The sequence below is a fragment of the Ammodytes marinus genome (assembly GCF_949987685.1).
Source record: "Ammodytes marinus genome assembly, chromosome: 21".
Classification (NCBI taxonomy): Eukaryota; Metazoa; Chordata; class Actinopteri; order Uranoscopiformes; family Ammodytidae; genus Ammodytes; species Ammodytes marinus.
This window is the reverse complement of record NC_137225.1, coordinates 6773866-6795947: the sequence shown is the minus strand read 5'-3', so window position 1 is coordinate 6795947 and position 22082 is coordinate 6773866. Positions and strand designations below refer to the sequence as shown.

Here is a 22082-nt window from a genome sequence, read left to right as displayed (position 1 = left end):
TGTAATAGGCTATTGTTGTGAATATGTATTTTAAGCCCTTTAGAGAGCGTAGCCTAGGATATTCTCTTTGCCATTATGTTACCAATAGCCTACATAATAAATGTTGTAGTGCTTGCCTATCCCAACTTTTATAATAACACTGCTTATATGTAGGCCTAACAGTAGCCTATATTAATGCAACTGATGTGTCTGCTTGCTACTATATCTGCATAGGAGGAGCTCTCTCTATCCCCAATATGGCCTTTCACTGTAGCTGTTTTAATTCCAATGTAGGCCTACAGCAGCCAAGAAAGACTCACATATTTGTATTCAATGTAAGCATAGTGCCTTTATAATGATGGACCATGAACAGGCTTGAAAAGAATTCAAAGTAGGCAAAGTGAGATTGGAAATAAATCGAACTAGTTTCTAATATTTCAACAGGTGTACCGGTTAGTTTTATTTTGAAGGGTATATGGGGAAAAGCCCTATGTTACACTGTTGGTCTTTGCGCAGTTGAGTAGGAAGAGCGGGGCTCTGCGGCTCTGCTTCTCCGCTCTCCCCTGACTCACACCGAGGGGATAACGGTCCACACAGGCGGCGCTGGGATTTGGTTACCTTCCTTTTTTCTCCCCCAGCTACCGAACTGTTGCTGCATTTCGCTTTGTATACAGCTATTGATTTTATTTTTGTATCGGGGAATGAGAAACAGGAGTCTACCGTGACTTTATTTGCTCGGAGTAGAAAGTGGCCCCCGGTGCCAACAGGGCAGAGAGTGAGCGGACCATCACTGAATAGCTGGGACAGAGCGGGCCAGCTCACTTCCTCTGTATGCTGCCTCGGAAATAACAAGCAAGCGCCAAGGTAAGGAAGCCATACAGCGCTTTGTGTTATATTGCTTATTTACCAGCTCTAAAAAGCTCACTTTTATTATTGTTAAGATGTTTTTTGTAAGGTTTTGTGTCATGATACTAGACTATGTAGCCTTGGCTTCTCAGTGAATATGGAAGGTTTGGTAGCATATGGCTACTATAGGTTCACTTTTAGTAACATGTACTGTATTAGGCTACCTAAGCCTGGATATAGTTGCCTATGTCGCTCCAAAGTTACTTATGGTTTACACTTTAAGTTATCATAATTATCAGGTTATGATATTTTTTTCAAGATTTAGGCCTAAGCTTAAATGATCTTTTACACAATACTTATATGTGGTGCGATGGACCAGCTGTGGCTTTTAAGTAGTTGACAAATGGTGATAGGGTTGTCTTTGTGTGTGTCTGTTTCTATGTGTGTGTGCGCGCTTTGAGGGTGTCCTCCTGCATTCTCTCTGATCTGCTGTGTGTAGCCTATTGTGAACTCCAACACACTGTCCATCAGATGCAACAGGCTGCCAACACTACTCTCTCCTGGTGGTCCTATGAAAGGGACTTGGACATAGTAATCTCACATGATCACTTCAGATTACCCAGGGATCACTTGACAAGAGATGCTGACAGAACAGCCCCGGACAGGGAGAGAGTAGGCTACAGGGCAGGCATCCAAAACAGTCCAAATCCTGAGTCAATAAGGTTGTTAAAAGAATCTGAAGTCATCTTTAACAAGCAGGGAAACAAAGATATGAATACACAGAGAAGGACTGATTAAGGTTGAGGAGTGAGGACTGGCTGCCATAACAGAGTAGCCTAAACGTGCAGTTGATTTTTCTGACAGAACATAACGATGCTGCTCATATGATTTTCCCTGGCCCGTGCCTGATGGACAGCCTGCCTAGCATCTATTGATTGGATGGAGCCGGGTTTCGGTCCTTCGGTGAAGGACAGCGGGAGGATGAAGGCCTTTTATAAATGGAGCCGACTGCGACGCTGTGTAGTGGAAGCATCAGTTTAATCAGGGAAATGGAGGCAGGAAGAAGGGAGGGAGGAGGAGGGGGGAGAGGGTGGAGACAGGACAGTAAGGAGGGAGGGGGAGGATGGGGTAATTGAGGAGGAGGGTAAACGTAGGACAGAGTGGGGGAGTTGAAAGTCAGTGGTAGTCATTCAGTAGCCACCACCATCATCAGCTGAATGGCTGTGACCTCAGACCCCCAGGGAGCAACTGCCGCCGCTGTGTGCAGGGGCTGGGTTTCCCTACCTGATTTACGAGGCCACTTACTGCAACACACAGGGCCACACCCAGGCCTTTCTCCTGGACACTAGACATTAACAAATGTGTGTTTGTTTCCCTGTCGGTGACTGACGCACACCTTATGTGCGAAATGCTTCCCCTTGAGACATTAGTGATTTGTGTGAGTTTGTGTGTGTACTTGTAAATGCAGCTTTGTGGGGACCATTCTAATCTTTAAACCATCAGAGTGAGGACATTTTTGCAAAGTGAGGACATATTGCCCGGTCCTCACTTCTTCAATGGGCATTTTTTAAGGCTTGGTTTTAATGTTCATTTTAGAATAACAGTAAGTTAGGGTTAGTGTAAGGATTGGGGTTAGGCATTTAGTTGTGATGGTTAAGTTCGAGTAAGGTGCCAGGGACTGAATTTTGTCAATGGTGTCCTCGCGAGGATAGAGGTACAAAGGTCTCTGTGTGTGTGTGTGTGTGTGTGTGTGTGTGTGTGTGTGTGTGTGTGTGTGTGTGTGTGTGTGTGTGTGTGTGTGTGTGTGTGTGTGTGTTCCTAATGGAACAGAAGTGATGAATGTGTGTGAATGCCCTCCATGACACACACTTTGTGCTGGAGGGGGAGATATCAGGCTCAGAGATGTAAAGTGGTACAAATACAGCCATTCACCTCCATCACACACACACACACACACACACACACACACACACACACACACACACACACACACACACACACACACACACACACACATGCAACACCCCCTTCAAGTTAGAAAGCTGCAGCTCTACAAGTGATGGTCCCTCAACAACAATCATCTGTGCTCTGTAAAGGTGGTGGGGAGTCACATGTCTGAACAGCAAGCACAAAGATCTGCAGTCTTCCCTACACTCTGAAGCTCTCTCCAACCATATGGAAATGTAAAGTCCACTTATATTTGAAACGGCTCTCTCCAATGTTTTCTGTGTGCAACACAATAAAGCTATTTCCTGCGTTTGTTCTCTTGCATTCTTCTGGAAAACCTTTTTGCCGCTGATTTGTCTATTTTTGCAGCTAGATTGCGGGGTGGGCTGTACTCCTGGTTTTTGGTTTGTGACCTCTAGAGCTGCTTTTAGACAAAACTTCTGCCTTTCCCTTTGCGTTCCACATTGGGCTTAAATACACTTCTGGGTTGTTTTCAGAAGGGGGTGGGGGTGTGCTCTGGCTTCTAAAAACAGCCCCAGAAAGGCTGGTGTGGAATAGCGTGTTGAGAGCTGACCTCTGCTTGCCATGGTCTGTAGCCAAAATGAGGCTAAACATGTAATGTTGGGGCGTAAATAGTAGCAGACTTCTGTCGCACCAGGTTTATTATTGTGAGTGTGTGAAGGTTTGTCTGAGAGGGCTTTTGAATGGAAATGTTTACAAGCCATTCATTCACAAATCCACCCAGTTCAAGGATATAAAAGAGTTTTGTGTTTTCCAAATGTGGCACTTTCACTAACATGAACACATGGCTGGCTTTCGCAAAGACTTACATGTAATCAAAGTCATGGTCACTATTTGAGTGGAGAATTGGGGCTAGGTATAAATCCTCAATACTTAGTTTGTACCAATCAGACATAGAGTATTGAATACTGTTGTCAATTATTAGATAGGAGACCGTAGAGAGGTGACAGGAAATGAATGGAGAGGGATGGGGGATGACATGCAACAAAAATCCCCTGCTGGGAACTTGGAATGTTGCGATAACATGGTCAGTGTTAATGAATACCTCCTAGATTTGTTCTATTGTTTACGCATTCTTTACTTGGACAGTATCTGTTTTAAATCAAGAATTGGTTCAAGTTCATGTTCAACGCTTCTTGTGTGTACAATAGAGGTTTTGTTTTCAGTTCTGAAACTCCCATAGTGTAAGCTTCAGGAAAATGGCTCAAAATCAAAAGTCAGCTGTATCATTTTCCTGAAAACAGTATCCCTGACATTTTGATGTCATTCGCAGTGTAGTTCATGGATTTTCTGATTATTTATTAAAATAAAGGTTGTAAAGAAAAACAAGAAAATAATTGGTCTTAAATACCTTTGATGTTTTCCTGAGCATTGATCGGTTTCCATGTGTCACCCCATAGTACCCTTAATGCGGGAACACATACCACTACAATGCAACTCTGTTCTATCTTTATGAATGTGGTCTGTTAAACACTGACGTCCCAGGGGTGTTAAGTGGGTCAGGGGACTGTAGTCGGCCAGTTAGCAGACAGAAGGACATTATGGTGCTTTTGCTTAATACATGGACTCCTTCTTGACTTTGTGTTTCCCACACAAAGGCTCTACCTTGGTCCCAGTTAGACCGAGACCCGCACGAGTAGCCAAGATAAAACCTGTATATTCCATTATTTGAAAAAATATAGATAAAATAAATTCAAATCAAATGTATCAGTGTGAGTGTTATCATGGAGCAGCCGTGTGCGGCTCATGCTACGTGTGTGTGTGTGTGTGTGTGTGTGTGTGTGTGTGTGTTGTTTAAGTGTCCAGTTGGATCAAAGTAAAGACATTAACACCACCGCAATGTCTCGCTACTTCATTCCTCGGCAAAGTTGATCCTGCCGCTAAAGCTAGTTAGCTTAGCCGAGCCAAAACAAGAACACTTGCTGAGAGAGACCCGCACCCTCCCAAATACAGTTTGGGTCAAGAAGCTGACGTATAACAGAACTCCTGTAAGTGAAAAGCCCTTCATTTGTCAAATAAAGAACCTGTCAAAAAGGGCAGTGCGTCACTGTCAGCCTCTGAAGAGAAAAAAAGCGGCACGTTACAGTACATGTTGATTTGTTCAAGTGCTGTTGGTTAAAATGAGAATTTGACAGATATAACTCATGGTGACTAGTTCTATGTGATCTTGTAAAAAGTAGTGTGAGGCGAACCAAAACAAAAAGGCTACAGCTGCTGTTGAAGTAGTAAATCGGAGAAAAATATATATAAAACAGCAATTGCAAAAAGGTAATACCTTGTAGGCTACTGGGGTATAATTTGAGGACAATTTAAAGGTAACAAAAATTGGATACCGCCCAACCGTAGGCCTATAGTCTGGTTTGTATTATGTAAATAGGTATTCCTTTCTAAATTATTTAAAGTTATTGACTTATTGTTTATCAAAAAATGGTTTACTACTGAACACGCCCATCACGCGCCACGCCGACACACTCTGCCCCACCTGACCACCGCAGGTATATTCTCAACCTGTGGGAAATACTGGGATTTGCAGATATGCACAGCTTGAACATAGGAGTTAGTACTGAACCAGCCCAACATTTAGTTACATTCTCGAAGAACCAAATCTTACTGATACACAAAAATAACAAAGGGAAGTGGTTCAAGTTAGTTCCTTCATGCCTAGGGTTCTCATCCACTGCTGCATTAAAATGAACTGATACGCTGCAGTGTTTGAGGAAGGTCTTTATTAAATTGAAGCAGACTAATGAGGCAGATCACTGGCAGCAGCAGCACTTCAGGACAATGCAGCCATACTAAATGTTAATGTAAGAACAACTTGACATCTAATTCACTCATTTATATTCAACAGCAGCTGTACAGTTCAGGGATGAGCAATCCTTTTACTACAAGTCTTGTTCGCCTGATGTAGTGGTACGGCAGAGTTCATAAGCTGGTCTTGTACACGATGTTAAGTCGGTTTGCCTCTGAGAACGCCTTAAGAAACAAACCTGACAGATATTTCCTCCCCTGTTTCCTGAGAGGGAACGCACATAGCTGTGAACTGCTTAGCGTTTCAGCAGCTTTCTCTCTCTCTCTCTTGGTAGCGGAAACGGGGGCCCTCTGGTTCAAGTGTCAAGTGTGGTGCTTAATGAAAGACATCTGAGTGACATTAAGGTGCCAGTTTTGGAACATAAGGGCCACGGCAGAAAGGCGGCAGAGGTGGCCTACTGCTGGGTTAAAATCGGATTAAGACCAAACTTTGACATCTGGTGTGTGGTGGACAGAACAGCCAAGGACTTTAAAGTCTTTGTCTTGTTAACTTCTGCTTGGCAGCTTGCATACTGTAATTATTCCCTAGCTGTGCTGCTGTTCTTACACACAATGGCAGGGCTAGTTTGTTCTGACTGACTATGCTTCTATACGAATAGCTTTTAGGTAAATATTTTGATAAATTTGGATGAAATCTGGTACAGGCATTCTTCTCCCATCAGGATTGGTTGTAGTAACTTGGTGACCTTGTAACATTTCATCTAGCACCATCACTGGAGGAAATACTTAGGTTTATGACCAAATACCTGCAACAGCATGACATGGAGTATGAGATTCCCATCAGACTCCACATGCTAACATGCTAAATTAACATTGTGAACAACACAACAGCCAGTTTGCATTGTCCTTGTGAGCATATTAGCTAACACGTCTGCAAATGTGTGACTAATTACATCTTTCCCCTTGATTATAAGCATTAACATGGTCTTCAAAACTCAGTTTGCTTCCCCTTTAAAGACACAGTTACTTGCCCAGTATATACTTGACTTATCTTAGCGAATACAGTTAGTCTCCCAGTAGCAGCAGCTCCGACTGTCTTTGGCTCCATCCACACACTGATGACTAATCACCTCACTGCTGTAAATATTTATCTGAGGCTACTGTCATCTATCTAAACCAGTCCTCTCAGTCTCAACAATGCAGATGCTGCGCTGACTTTTATAGACGGTCCCAGAGAATGAATATCTGTGACAGCTCTTAATTCATTTCCACTATTCGGGTCATTATGTGAAGCAGGTTCCAGGCGTGTTTAGTTTCACCCAGAGTTTATATTACAGCAATGAATGGCCTGGTTTAGGTGGAAGAATCAGACACGCTTGATTCACAAAGACAATATACTGCCGTTTTGGCAGCTCAAGGCATTTTTCAACTCTGTGTATGGAGGTGGTCCGGTCCCATCGCTACGTCTCTCTTTCTCTTCCTCGATTGAATGCCAAATAGGTCATCTTAGAGGCACCATGATTCAGGCTTCCCGTGTGATCCAGCTGAGCTTCCTGTTCCAGTGAAAGGAAGGGCCGACTCAGCAGAGACGGGGGGATGGGGCTTACTGTACAGCCGATCCCAGCTCCATAGGATGAGCCCTGAGCTCATACTGTCACAGCCAGACAACCCCACAAGATCCCCTAAAAGTAGCCTACATTATAGCATGGTGGTGCCCTTCTCTAGATCTGCTTTCACAGGATCACCATAACCTGTTAAACAGATGGTTCCTGAACAATATCATATTGTACAGATGCTCGAGTCAAGTTTGTCGGCTGTCAAGTTGACTTTACTTAGCTGTACTTCAAATGCAACAGCATAACAACATCAGAGCTATTCAGTTAATGTAAGTGGAAGACATTTTCCGGTCCAAGAATAACACCTTGGGCTGAAATTGCACAGTTTATAATAGCACAAGGGTTAGTTGTAGGTTTCCCATATCTCAAGGGGTTCAATGCAGATTTGTCTTTGTGTCTCGTGTGATTTAGTCCACAATTTGGAGTGATTGCAGAAGCCAGGTGTGGAGGACGAGTCAGAAATAACTTGTTAGCACTGCACAGCTATTTTCAACACAGCAATGGAGCCATGAATAGTGGTAGGGTTAGGGCTCTCCTCCAAAGGTTGTGGTTTTTGCCTCGATTGCCTCTCTCTGCTGAGCCATGCTGGGGGGGAAAGTCGTGATGAGATGTAGACCCTGTATTTTTCAGGGCCGAAAAAAACAAAAAACTCAGAACTGCTTAAGTGTTATTGATTTTCTGACTGGGAAAGTTACAATGTCCTTCCAAGGCAGTATCCCCCACCCCGGCCCCCAAACAGAAGTGTATCTTTAGCCTTCTTCATACACAAGGGGAATGTCGGCAGGCTTCCAGTCAACATTATGTGGCTAAGTGTTTTGTGTGAAAAAAGCAGAGCAGAATTTCCAACAAGCTGTCTGTTAAACGTCTCATATGACTTTAAGGCTGTAGCTACTACACCTTTTATTCAGTTAAGCTATTACAGTGAGTGGATAATTATGGGTAGCTGTACCAATTTGGAAACTGCTTTAAAATACCTGAATACTGAGTTAATACTTTTCATGCTGTGTGTTCCGAAAAATGTCACTCAGCCACAACTTTGATCAGCCTTTTTTATACAATGTAGTCCTAACAATTTTAGGCATTTAAACATGACACGGTTGGTGTTGGAAGATGTCACTTTAGCGATAGAACACACTTCCTTATTTTAGTACACTCATGGAATGTGCTGCTGCAAGTTTGTAGAATATGATCAAGTCCCACGGGACAGGAGCTGACAATACCGTGTTAGTAGAGGTCTTCACGGTTCCAAAAATTCATACAGTACCCAAAGAGACCAGGAAATGTACTACCCGGACCCGGACTAGACCTGTGCTTTCCGCATTCCGGTCCTAGGACTATGGTTAGGGTTAGATCATTGAACCCCTTCTCAAAATGAGAAAACAGAAATTGACGCTGATGTTATTAGTATGTATCTGTGTACACTAGTTTGAAGCTTAACATAAGGGATGGCCGGCTGATTCAGACGTGATGGAAAACACTCTTTGACATTGCTTGTCAATACTCACCCCAACTCTAGCTGTTTAAAAACACCTTTCTATCTGCCTTCAGTTTTTGCTACTGAAAGATAGTTTGAAAGCTCATGTAATGTGGAAACTATGATGACATTTTTCTAGTCTGGTTTGGGCCTTCATACTTATCTTTTTTTCTTCTTCTTCTGGAATGATCACACTGGATTGTCTGCCAAGATCAGTGTCACAGACGCAAAGCTGGACTAAAAGATTAAAGACATCAACATGTGCCTCATTAGTATTATTTATCCCAAAGGGCTCTTTTGGCAAAGAGGGGACGGCGAGTGGGCCACTTTAACGATCAGACCTTCTGTCAAGGCCTCACGGAGCAGAGTGATTCATCGCTTTTGTCTGCAACGAGAGGGGTCCTCCTCTGGATGGTGGTGGGCGGGGAGGGGGGTAGACAGAGGACACAGACGGACACTGTTTGGTATTCTCCTTCAGTTCTGTTGGACGGCTTGTATATGTCTCAAAACTCAGACATGATCCCCCCCGCCTCGTGCTGATTTGAAGGGTATGCAAAGACAAGGGGGCCACTGGGCTGGCTCGGCTCACAGTGGAGGGAGTGAACTAAGCAGTTGCGTGGGTGAAACGATGGAGAGAGAGGGAGGATGGGACTATAAGGATGCCAAAGATATTCTACGGACAACAGTGGGGTGACTGAAAGCATCTTGGAATGTTTGAAAGAAATCTTCACCTTACTCCTCACAGATCCTCAGAGTATCTAGTCCAAGACTTAAACCATTCAAACATGTTTATTTTCACTGCGTTGCCTTTACCAAATAGACCTATACTGTACTTGCAATTATAAGGCCTGAATAGCCAGACACATACTGTACAAATGGAGGAGGGAGGATTATGTTAGACTGAAGGGCGAAACTCAGTGGAGGCGAGGAAAGTCTTTCTCTCATATGGCTTTGAAACAACCCCTTTCCTCTCCGAGTTGTGCACCGCCCTTTCCTGTTTTTTCTTCTTTTCCATTCCTTTTTTTCACGTCTGGAGAAGAAAAGCCTTTTTGAGTGAATGAGTGAAGGAAGCCCAGACCGCTTCTTACAAAGAGCGCTGTGATATGAGTCGCCACCACTATGCTACCACTGCTGCACTGTGTCCTTTACTGTGTCTGGCTCCTGGACTCTGCTGCTCATTATTCATGGCAGTGCTTGCTGAAGTAAGTACTTCTAAGCACTTGCAAATGCAGCTCACTTAAGGGGAAAATAAATCCACTCATTCACCGCTATTGCTTGCGTGGCTCAATAAAGCCTGTTATTTTTAGACCAGAGGTTTTCACACGGGGACTTAAGAACCTCCAGAGGTTCGTGGACACCTGGGTAGCCCTAGCAAATCAGGGTGTTGTAGGTCTACTTATTATAGTTTAGGGCTGGGTGATAAATCGAATTAATGAGATTAATTTGAATTATTGTTTTCGCACTCTGTGTCTAATTTATGCATCGTTAAAACTGAACAGAAAGTCTTGAGTCACAATAGCCTCGTGTGATATGATTAGCTAGGAAGTATGATTAACTGCATCTACAAGAAGGACGGACCTAGTCATTGATTCAGGCATTATCTCTGGGAGGTAAAGCAGTAGGGAAATTCTGTCTTAAGGCCAGGACACACCGGTCCGACTATACCGACTACCGACCCTCGCCCGAAAATGGAGTCTGCTGATTGCGGCCAAAAAAGTGCCAAGAACACACCGAGCCGACTACTGACTTTACGTACGCTCTGCGCTTGCGTGGGACGTAATGTCTCCATAACAGCAGGTGGCGCTAAATCTGTATTGTGGCCCAAAAAAATACGGAAGCCGGAAATGATGGGACAGCTCTCTAGACTATAAACATAGATAGAAATACGTATTTACATTTATGGACCATAAAGACCACAATTTTTAGCAGAGAGTGTCGAGCATGGTCTCGAGCAGTCAACAAGGGTTGATGCATGTGAGTACTCGCTGAAAGAAAGAAACAAACACATTAAAACAATGGCTAGCTGTTGTTAGCTGTTTGTGCTACCCGCCTCACTTCCGGACTTCACTGATTCGCTAGTCCTCCACCAATCAAATTGCTCCGACTGCGCCGATTGAACATGTTAAATAGGCTGAAAAGAAGCCCGACGACATCTACGACGGCCGACGTCACCGAACACACCAAACAGATTTGTGTCCCCGCCCCCTCCAGACTCTCCGACCATGTCCGATGGCCGATTATCGGGCCGGTGTGTCCTGGCCTTTACAGTATTTGGTAGCTAAAGCTACATAGCTTCTCAAACTGGATTTCCGTTAAAGAGATCCTATTATACTACTTTTCTGGTCTTCATTTCTTGTTAAAACTGCTATAGAGCAACCTGACACGAATCACATCACAAAAAACTATGTAGATTTTCGGGACACTCTTCCTCTTACCCTAGCGAGCACAGCAGTCTCTCTCTACACACTGCTTTGAGCTTCTCCGCCCCTCCCCCCCCCCCCTGCTGCAAACCCCACTCCGTGATTGGTTACCTTCCTTCCAGCAGCGGGAAATTTTCAGGAAGCTGGGGGCATGCAGCCGGAGCTTGCCTGAGCGGCAGCATTACCATACTTGGAAACATGACAGAAACGACCCGAGCGTGACAGAAACAATCCGGAAATTTGAACGAGTTCGGCTCGACCGGCTGCCATAGTGTTTAGTGCTCTCTGCATAGCCACCCCAGACGGTCAGCAGGGAATACGTCGAAATGCATGTACGTAATTATTTGATACTCTAGTGTGGTTAAACATGACTATAAATCATTATAACAACGTTTATAGGTCATAAAAGTCGAAAAGTATCATAGGTCCTCTTTAAAGATAAAGCATCTATTATGACGGTCGTAGTTTTATGGGATAACCTGTTTCAGTTTTTTTCAGGTTGTGCAGGTCTCTTAAACAGAATTAAAGGTGCAGTGTCAAAAGGGAATTGGCGTTGTTCAGAACAGACCTAAAGGTATTAGTAAGTAAAGTTAAATTAGTGTATCATCGCTAGAAAATGTATGTTTTTTTTATTACCTTAGAATGAGCCTTGTGTATTGTCAAGACTACAGGCATCGGTGGATGAAACTGGGGAAGGGGCCTGTGGGAATCATGGTGTTTCAGTAACAGCATGCCTTCTTCATCATGGGTCCCACAGCTCCCATGTCCCCACAGTGCAGTACCAGTGCTGCAGGTTACTATCTCTGTCAAGCAGTGTTCAGTTCCTCAGGAATGCCTGAGAAGCTCGGCCCGTTTTAGTCACGCACCGCAGTGTCTGCCATGCATCACCTTCTCCTGCCAACTGATAGGGCTTTGGCGAGCCCCTGATACACTGAGATGCCATTAATCACGACTCAGGTGTGTGTGACAAGTAGACAGGCGTTGTCTTGTAAAATGTGCATAATATGTGCGCTGGTGTCTGACTGAGTTAGGCCAAAAAAATGCAGGAGTAAGATGAGCTACTTTACTGAAAGAGAATAACCCCTGCTGCTGCTCTGTCTTGTTGTTTTTAGGAAACTATCTGGAATGTATTTTTTCCCCTTTTTTAGTAGACAAATAGGCTACATTGGAGCATTATGGTCATTAGGCAAACATCCCTTAATGGTCCTCTTCCCTCCCTTCCGCACATTAGCAATTTTGATTCCTATCTGGTGTCGCCACCAAAATATCCAAGCCCTTCTCTTCAAGTGTACTTGTTGAAGCATGCACTTTGAAGACCTCATAACTCGATCGGACAGTCTTCATAATAGTGATGTTACTCAATACAAGAAAATGTTTTCTTGGCATTATCTGTTTTCTTACAAAGTGGTGTGTGGGTATTGTGGTTTTTCCGAGCATCATGACTCTGGATTTCCACAGAAGAGAGCAATGCATGTTGCAAATATTGCTTTTCCAAACTTAACATAGATGAAAAACTGAAGACATGGTCAATATGTCTGTGAAAGTCAGAACTTAGACGGAGACCTTAAGGTAGGGGTCACTGTTTTAAAAAACGTATTGCTGTAGGTTTTATGGCCTTGTTGTACTCGCTCCTTACACTCTGTTGCAGTAACATAAACTAGTAACACACTTATAGAATGTTGTAGTGCGAGTGGGATAGGGGTATACATTTTTTTAAATATGCAATTTAGTGCTTATCGTAAACTTTAAAACATGCTATCCTATTTATATCATTGTATCTTGTTATCCTTTGAATGTTTAATATCGTGTCTATATATTATTGTGTCTTGTTTAGTTTTGTAGTATTTATCATTCGTACCCGCCCAGGGACAAAAGGTGGGAAATGCAATCTGATTGGTGGATGGCTAGCCCGTCTCTGCTCTGCCACGGCAGCGGAGCAGATATTAGTTTCACTTTTGTCAAACATGATTAATGAAGCTATCGATAGTATCGGAGAATGTTCGGATTTCCATGTAGGCTAAACACAGTCAGCACACAGCATTAGATTGTGAGTGCACAACGTTTTCACGTTTTCAGAAATAGTCGAGGTAGGGTAGAAGGGTTTGGGCGAGGAGCAGCCACAAGTGTGTGTGTGTGTGTGTGTGTGTGTGTGTGTGTGTGTGTGTGTGTGTGTGTGTCTGCAGCATAAACTCAGTTATAATGAAAGCCTACGTTATGAAACCGGCCTACTTGAGCATCCCGCGCTTGATGTCGTCCGATTCCATTTTCTGGCGACGATCAGCATTGGGCCCGGTGTGTTTACACCTTAACATGTGCTAGTTGAGCTGAGGCTGATCGAAATTAAATTGAATCAGCAATTCTAATCCAAAACCATTTTTTGTCAAAATCAGTTAATATTTATTTACCGTCCGCTACCCGTCTTTTTTCTGTGTGTGTCCAGAAAAATAATTCTGGGGTTTATACACAGTCCAGGCTCTGTACACCGGTATGTAAACAAAGGGAACCGTACTAAGACCATCAACACTTCTCCAACCAATCAGCTATAGGCAGCATCCGTGACTCTATTAACAACAATGCTATTGGTCAGGAAGCTAGTGACGACTGCTGTTGCTAAGGCAAGGCGTATCTGAGGGCGGAGCCTCTGAAGGAGCAGGAAGGGAGGGGGAGATTTGTATTGGTGTTCAGGCTTTCTGTGTAATCCATCACTCCAGCTTTCATTTAGCAGGTATTCGTTATAAATAAAGGTATTGACCAAGTTATAATTTTGAGCTGATATCCTCCTAGAGGGATATTCACCGACGTTATAACAATTCATCCTGGGGAGACATGAATTATGGGAGCGATCGCCCGACCAACAGAGCAACATTGCCATATGAGCCAATCACTTATCCACCAATTCAGGTATTTGGGGGGAATTTTCTTAGAAGAATCTGATTTATTTATGTTATTACACCAAAAGTAAAAAGTAAGCAGCTGCACAAACGTCAGAAATGTTGGCAGGAATGTGGGTCTCATGATGATCCTTCTTCTTCTCATGTTTTTTGGAATAGCCACTGGAGATAAATGTATTTTGGGAAATGGTTTATGAGGTGCTAAAGCAAAAACTAGGATATGAGGTCCCTTAAAGTAGCTTGGTGCTCTATCTATGTACTTTAAAAAGAGAATGTTATTGCGAGTGATGTATTTTTAATCAAAATACTGCTACTAGCGAGCAAGAAAGCTATCAACAGACATTGGTGTAAGGAAACCCCACTAACAGAAAAATCAGTGGCTAACTATTGTTGAAGAGATATTCGTAATGGAGAAATTGACACACACTGAGACTTCAAGAAGCACAATTCGACAGAAAATGGACTCAGAACAGGTCTCAAAATGAAGACATTGGACTAGAACAATAAATAATAGATACTTACATCCCCAGGATGTGATAATATGGCACTTCCCAAGCAGTTTGTTTTTCTTTTATTTCTCTTGCCAACTTCTATCTGTAGATATGGTATAATGGTGTTGTAACTTGCATGTTAATGTCAAAAACTGTCAATAAAGATCTACATGGGGGAAAAAACTGTCTCATCTTCAGCTTCCTTACTGGGCTAGAACATAGTTCAGTGGGGAAATCCACAATTACAACCCTTTAAAGATCAAGCCGCTTACAGTTGATCAGACATCTCTGCTAAAAAGCATATTGCTTTACCTGTTGGCTAAGTCTGCACAGCTGCTTCCTGCACAGACATGACAGAGAGACCTGCATTGCAAAGAAAACTTCAATTTTACCTGATAGAAAACAGTTTATAGTGGGCAGTTTAAGACATAATACAGCATCTTTTGAGACGTGTCTGGTTTACGTCTGAACTTCCTCATTTTGAAAGCATGCTGCATGGTGTCTTTTAAATGCCTTTGTGAATGTCCTATTGCTGATTGATCTCAAGAAAAGCTGCAGCGCAGTGGTACATTTCTCTAAAGTAAAACTGTTAGCACACAAACATAAATTTGGGACACATTTGAATTAGTCCGGGTCAGGGACTTAACTTTTACTGGCCAGTAGAGACTTGCCCTGCGTTCCGAATCGCGTACTTTCTACTATACTATAGTATGTAGAAAAAAAGATTTAGGATGTCCCGATTCTTGTGGCCAGATTTAGGATGGTTAGAAGTACCCGGATGTCCTGCTTCATCCGGACAAGATTGTTAGTGTTGAAAACTGCATCCTATTTGGGCGATTCTGACCCACAATCCGGTGCGCACGTGAAGTGAAGTCACATCGACGAAGCCTCCATATGAAAACAAACGGGGATGCGACGGATATAAAAGCAAGAGGCAAGATCAAGGCGCAATGTTATGATGAAATAAAAGAGTAAAAGTATGTCCCAATAGTATGCATACTGCATCCTAACAAGATTATTTTTATCGTCGGATGTAGTATGTAGAATAGAAAAAAGAAAGAGTATGCGATTCGGAACGCAGGGATACAGTATGTGAATCCCGTAGTTAGACTAAACAATGATTTAAATGATGTGTGGAAGGTCTGTATAATGGACAATTGAAGCAATAAATATGTAGAATCCTTGAGAACAAAGGCTCATTCATGACCTTGGAAATAGTAGTTTGACAAAAAAAAAGAATAAACCAAACTAAATATTCTGCTTTGTTACTGCTCAAATGTTACAGACAAAAACTACATTTATTAAAGTGTCCAATGTTAACCAAAACCACCTGGAAACGCTGACAATGTGTATTTATGATGTCTGAACCCCGGGCTTGGGAAGTGGACTGGGTGGGGGGGGGGCAACATCCTGTTCCTAGACCTAGAGTTATTGGGCTGCTCTCTTTTTTTTTCTCTGCTACATTTTAATGTAGTTCTGGTGTTTGTTGTTTTTTGTACTGAGTATTCATTCCTTCGTGCAGTTGCTAAGCTCCATGGGTTTGAGGACAACATGGTTATTCTTCTAACTTGACACCTAGCTGGCGTTTCCCAATTCCCAGACATAGTTTGCACTTGAATGATTCCTTGGAGCTGCGGTCTAAAAAAAATCCAGCATCTAAGTGTGTGGTTTTGTCTAAAGAGGAATGTGAACTTAAAGTTGCTTCACCCTAACCTCGGCACGGCCATAAATCAGATGTTCACGCCGTGCATTACTAACTGTAACATTATCTAAACCTTTTTCCACACGGATCAAATCACCCTACTATACACCGGTCTAGTGACAGGCTTTCTTATCTCCCTCAATAAGTCTGTTAGCTTCAGTATATGGTGTGTTGATGGTGGCAGAGCCGGCTTCAACTCAGTCACACATACACACATGCCACCCACCCCATGCACAGCGCTGGAGATTCAGGCCAGCTGATCTAATCTGGGGGGCCGGAGACATGCCGTCTGCCCCTCTGTGTCTATATAAACGGACACACACACACACACGCACGCACGCTCAGGAATGCATCCCTCCACACCGTGCACACTGAACGTCAGAGCTTTTTTTACCACAGTGTAAGGGGAATGCAGTCTTTTAATGTAGCCTCTATGAATAGACCGCAACAACCACTGGTCTAATATAACTTTAATAAAAAATTAATAAAAAGAAAAAAGAAAAGAAGAAAAAGCTCTCTCTCTGTCCGTCTAGCTCTAACAGGAACCTCATGTTTTCATATCAGCCTGATTAGCTACTGTTGAGTTTTCTCTATGAAAAATGACTCCCATGCGTGTGGGGATTCATGATGGTTTTTGCTGTACATTCCACACGTTTATTAGATTGGGCACACGCTGATCCCCTGGCTGGCCACCACCGCTGCTGCACCTTAAAGCTACATCAGGCACATTGATTGGGTGTCTCTCTCTAACAGGAGCCTTTCCCATCTGTCCCCTATTAGAAACGCCAATAAAGAGGAGGTGAGAGGCCCCCGAAAAAAGACAGCGCTAACTAAATCTTCTGATCCGGCAGCAGTGGCGTGGAATTTAGTGAAAGGACAAGTTAGGGGTCGGTGAAAATCCATTGTCCTTAACGCGCCCCACACACATCCTGCGTCTACCTCTGGAGCGCGTCGCCTTACGCGCCCCACACACATCCTGCGTCTACCTCTGGAGCGCGTCGCCTTACCTTACTGCTGCCTCTCTCGGACTTTTCTCGGACACACATGCAACGTCTCAGCAGCTGCTGCTGCAGCGCTGCTTCTAAAAGCCCTATCTTTCTACATAGAGTTTTCATAGATAATTCCCATTAAAAATGAAGTTCTTTCATGTCATCTATGATGCATATGATTTATATTGAGTCTGGACAGTAATCCGTGCGCCCCATTGCCATTTTTGTTCTTTTTTTTTGCCATATTTTCGCTGGTTGGAAGTTTTATTTTGAAGGGGACACACCAGGAAATGGTGAAACTACAGCGAAAGCTGCCAGTATGAAGTCAAAATGACTCTCAGCAGAGTATTTCAAAAATCACTTTACTGATTTATACGGGAGAGAGAGAGGGGGGTGTGGTCGGGGAAGAAGAAGGCCGTAGACACAGATAGAGCAACGGAAAACTGTTGCGCTCATCATGATCTTTTTTATTTCTTCACTATATTGGATCTCTATATGTGTCATTTATCCAAAAATGAAATGCCAGAACTAATTGAAAATTAGGTTTTAAATCCCTCGGATTTTGATTGCACAATTAAATCGTAAAATAAAGGGATTATTCGCGTATACGACTGAGGGATGTTTTATTTTGAAATAAACACACCGGGTAAACGTGTAACTAGAGTGAATGCTGCTGGTATGACTGTCAGTAGAGTATTTCTCTATCAGTTAAAGCACAGAGACGCGAGAGAGACGCGCTGCTCTCAGAAAAAAATAGGCGAGCCTCCTGAGGTGAAGGGGAGTGTCGCTGCAGACGTGCCTCCGACGCGCCTCAGCAGTGCGTCTGAGGTTGGATGTGTGCTCGCTCTACGTTGATTTCACAGTCTGTGACCAAAAGTCAGACGCAGACGCGAGGTAGACGCGCAGTAGAGGTAGGATGTGTGTGGGGCGCGTTACCTTACTGCTGCCTCTCTCGGACTTTTCTCGGACACACATGCAACGTCTCAGCAGCTGCTGCTGCTTGTTGGAAGTTTTATTTTGAAGGGGACACACCAGGAAATGGTGAAACTACAGCGAAAGCTGCCAGTATGAAGTCAATATGACTCTCAGCAGAGTATTTCAAAAATCACTTTACTGATTTATACGGGAGAGAGAGAGGGGGGTGTGGTCGGGGAAGAAGAAGGCCGTAGACACAGATAGAGCAACGGAAAACTGTTGCGCTCATCATGATCTTTTTTATTTCTTCACTATATTGGATCTCTATATGTGTCATTTATCCAAAAATGAAATGCCAGAACTAATTGAAAATTAGGTTTTGAATCCCTCGGATTTTGATTGCACAATTACATCGTGAAATAAAGGGATTATTTGCGTATACGACTGAGGGATGTTTTATTTTGAAATAAACACACCGGGTAAACGTGTAACTAGAGTGAATGCTGCTGGTATGACTGTCAGCAGAGTATTTCTCTATCAGTTAAAGCACAGAGACGCGAGAGAGACGCGCTGCTCTCAGAAAAAAATAGGCGAGCCTCCTGAGGTGAAGGGGAGCGGCGCTGCAGACGTGCCTCCGACGCGCCTCAGCAGTGCGTCTGAGGTTGGATGTGTGCTCGCTCTACGTTGATTTCACAGTCTGTGACCAAAAGTCAGACGCAGACGCGAGGTAGACGCGCAGTAGAGGTAGGATGTGTGTGGGGCGCGTAAGCATCTGTCCTCGTGATTATAATATTGTCAGCTTAAAACACTTTTGTTTTGGCAGTGTTTGCCTTGGGGATAGAAATATCAGTTGTTTTTGTCCATGGGAGACAAAAGTATCTCCGTATTTATCATGGATGTTGATGACATATTGTATAGCTGTAGTCTGTTCACACAATCAGCCATTGAGTTCAGAGAAAGGTCCTTCAGTTCCACCCGTCCTTAAGGAGTCATGAGCTTTGCATTAAGAGGAAGACATACATATGGCTGACCAAAGGGCCTACACAGACAAGGGATCAATACAGCGAGAGAGGCCTTTACTCCAGGGAGCTGGTGCTATTTACAGTAAAAGGGGATTGCCGCGACCACTTACAGCCAGGGCCAAGTGTTTGTGTGTGTGTGTGTGTGTGTGTGTGTGATGTCTGTATGTGTGTGTGTGTGTCTGTGTGTCAGTCTGTGTACTGTACATGTTTGCGTGTGAAAGTGGTCTGAATTGAATCAGCTGACCGACTGAGAAATAGCCAAAGCCTCTTTCCCATTGGATGATTTACTACCGTCCAATTACAAACCAGAAAATTACAGATTCCATTCATCATCTCTCAGACACTCCCCCTCTCACTCGTGTGGATCCTTCTGTACAGGAAATTATGAATTGAAAAGCATTCAAGCGACCACCCCCCCCCCCCCCCCCCCCCAGCTAGTATCGTTAACAAAGAGATAAGGCATATTACAGTTATATCCATGAGACCACAACATGTTAACGTATTTTCCTGTATTCTTACTTGTGTGTTTTCAGATGGACCTGAAGCTGTTCTTGACATTCACGGTGTTAGGAGTCTTTTGTTACAGCAGTGCTCAGAAAGGTAAGCTGTCTCTCAGTCATCTTGTTAAAAAATAAAACAGTGACATCATTATGTTAACCTACTGGCATCAAACCCTTCAAATAAAGATGAATATGGTCTGTATTGATCAAGAACATTATTAAAAGAAATGGAAAAATACATTCATATTATTTTTATATTGATATTAATCTTGGCCAAAAATGGTCCGAAGGAGGCTATTATGGAGTTCCTCAAAGGATGCATTACGTTACTGCTGTAAAATCATTATGCTGTTACGTGATGTTGTTTGATGTGAGCCTGACGGAGAGAGAGAGAGAGAGGCTTCTTTATATTAATGATGTCATTGAGCAGAGATCCACCTCAGCATCGCGCACGGGAGAGAGAGAGAGAGAGAGAGAGAGGATACTGGAAAAAGACATAAGAATATTCCATCTCTGTCTCCAATTACCAGTTGTTCCAGACCGACCCATGTGTAAACACGGGGGGCTTAGCAGGCGGCTTACTCTGCAGGCAATGTGACTGACTATACCCATACTCTCTCTCTCTTTCTCTCTCTCTCTCTCTCTCTCTCTCTCTCTCTCTCTCTCTCTCTCCTCTCCTCTTCTCTCTTTGTTCAACCAGAGGGGAACGAGTGCATCAATGCCAACGCCAAATACTGCGGGGAGTGCATCCAGGCTGGAGCCAAGTGTGGCTGGTGTAAAGACCCAGTGAGTGAATCCCCAAAGCAAAGCAGTCAGCTAGAATTACTGCTGAGAAATGTGGTTTGATGCGCCCCCTTACAATGCTTTTAGTCATCCAGTGATAGTAGGCAAGTTCTGTTGAATTGTGCCTAGTATAAGGCTGTGTCAGATGATTATATTTTGATCTTTTTCTTAAGTCATTGATTATTTTTTGGGGGATTTCTCAGCAAATAATCTTCATGTAGGGGGGTGCTAACATTCCTAGTAAAACTGTCATAAACTGGAATATATTTGGGTTCAACAATAGAGCCATCTGCAACTAAATGAACTATACTTTAATATTTCCAGATTCGATGCTTTTGTTTCATCCATATCGGTTTTGGACATTTGGTCAAACAGAGAATTGCAACCACTCTCTGATGTTGTGGAGGTGATGACGAATCCGGATTCATCAAGAAAATAAATAGTAGAAAAGCAGTAATAGCAAAAGTATATTTGCTCAATAAAAGACTCAAATAAGCTGACTATAAGTTTGTAGCACAGTTAGAAGCATACATTTTCCATAATGCGCCTCAATAGAGTCTTTTGTGAGACCTCCTCTGCCTAATTTACATGTCCACAGCGCCCACAGTTTGTAACACACGCTTTCTGTTTTAGATTTCGTAGTCTCCGAGCCTAAGCCCAGATAAGTCTGAGACAGTAACCCCTGATGAAAGCTCCTTCAGAGCCTCAAAAGACAGTTATGCTTTTAACAGCTTCCCAGTACATGACACTGATATTCACTTGCTGATGTATGGCCCCTTTAAGTCTCCCCGTGCTGCTGTCTTTTAGGACTTCCTGAAACCGGGCGAGACTGTGTCTACGCGCTGTGACGAGGTACAGTCTCTAGTAAAGAGGGGCTGTCTGGAGCCCATGATAGAGAGCCCACACGGGGAACAGCAGACCCTCAAAAACAAGACGGTGACGCATCGCAAGAAGGGAGACATTGAGCTCTCGCCAGAGGACATCACACAGATCCAGCCCCAGAAACTCAGCCTGACCCTCAGATCTGGTGAGGACATATGGCTATTATTCTCTAGTAGTGGTTGCATATGCATCACTGGTTTTTAACTATGGAAACTTGATACAGGTGAGCCCCAGTCTTTCGACTTGAAGTTCAAACGAGCAGAGGATTACCCCATCGACCTGTACTACCTGATGGACCTGTCCTTCTCCATGAAGGACGATTTGGAGAACGTCAAGATCCTGGGCACCCGTCTGATGGACAAGATGTCACAGATCACCTCTGACTTCAGGATAGGTGAGGACGTGAAAGACAGACATTTTCTTTTTCGCATTTTTGTTTTGTTTTGTGTGCTTGTTCTTAAACTACGGCAATATTAATACCAAATCAAATCTAGCAAAAAAATGTTTGGGATCAAAGTGTGTGCCAGAGGGTGACACGCGAGGCAAGGATACTGTCTGAGGAAAGAGGGCCAGGTGCCTCAAAGCTCATATATTTTAGGCACGTTGAAAAATACCTGTGCCCAAAATGTTTACTTCTTCTCCAAGTGATTAGAGTCAGTGAGACTTTAAAATATGAATTTGCTTAGAAACAATCAAAAAATGGCAATCCTACAGGAACTTGACCTGAAAAATCATCACATTTTAAAGTTTTCTTCTGTACAGAAATAATGTGGCGACAGTTGTTTTTACATCGATGTGTACATTGCAAATAGGAGCTGCTAATACTTCGCCGTCCATTGTAATGGTGCCAACT

General features: G+C 43.3%; 1 protein-coding gene across 1 annotated transcript in view; it reads left to right on the top strand.

Annotated features, from left to right (window-relative positions):
• The first annotated feature begins 548 nt into the window (after positions 1-548).
• itgb1a (integrin, beta 1a) overlaps positions 549-22082 on the top strand; it is a 33304-nt gene continuing 11770 nt past the window's right edge. The window contains exons 1-5 of the mRNA XM_080049953.1: positions 549-843; positions 19598-19664; positions 20265-20350; positions 21155-21374; positions 21453-21623. Of these exons, the coding sequence (XP_079906079.1) occupies positions 19598-19664; positions 20265-20350; positions 21155-21374; positions 21453-21623 (544 nt within the window). The 5' untranslated portion in view covers positions 549-843. The remainder of the gene's footprint in view (positions 844-19597; positions 19665-20264; positions 20351-21154; positions 21375-21452; positions 21624-22082) is intronic.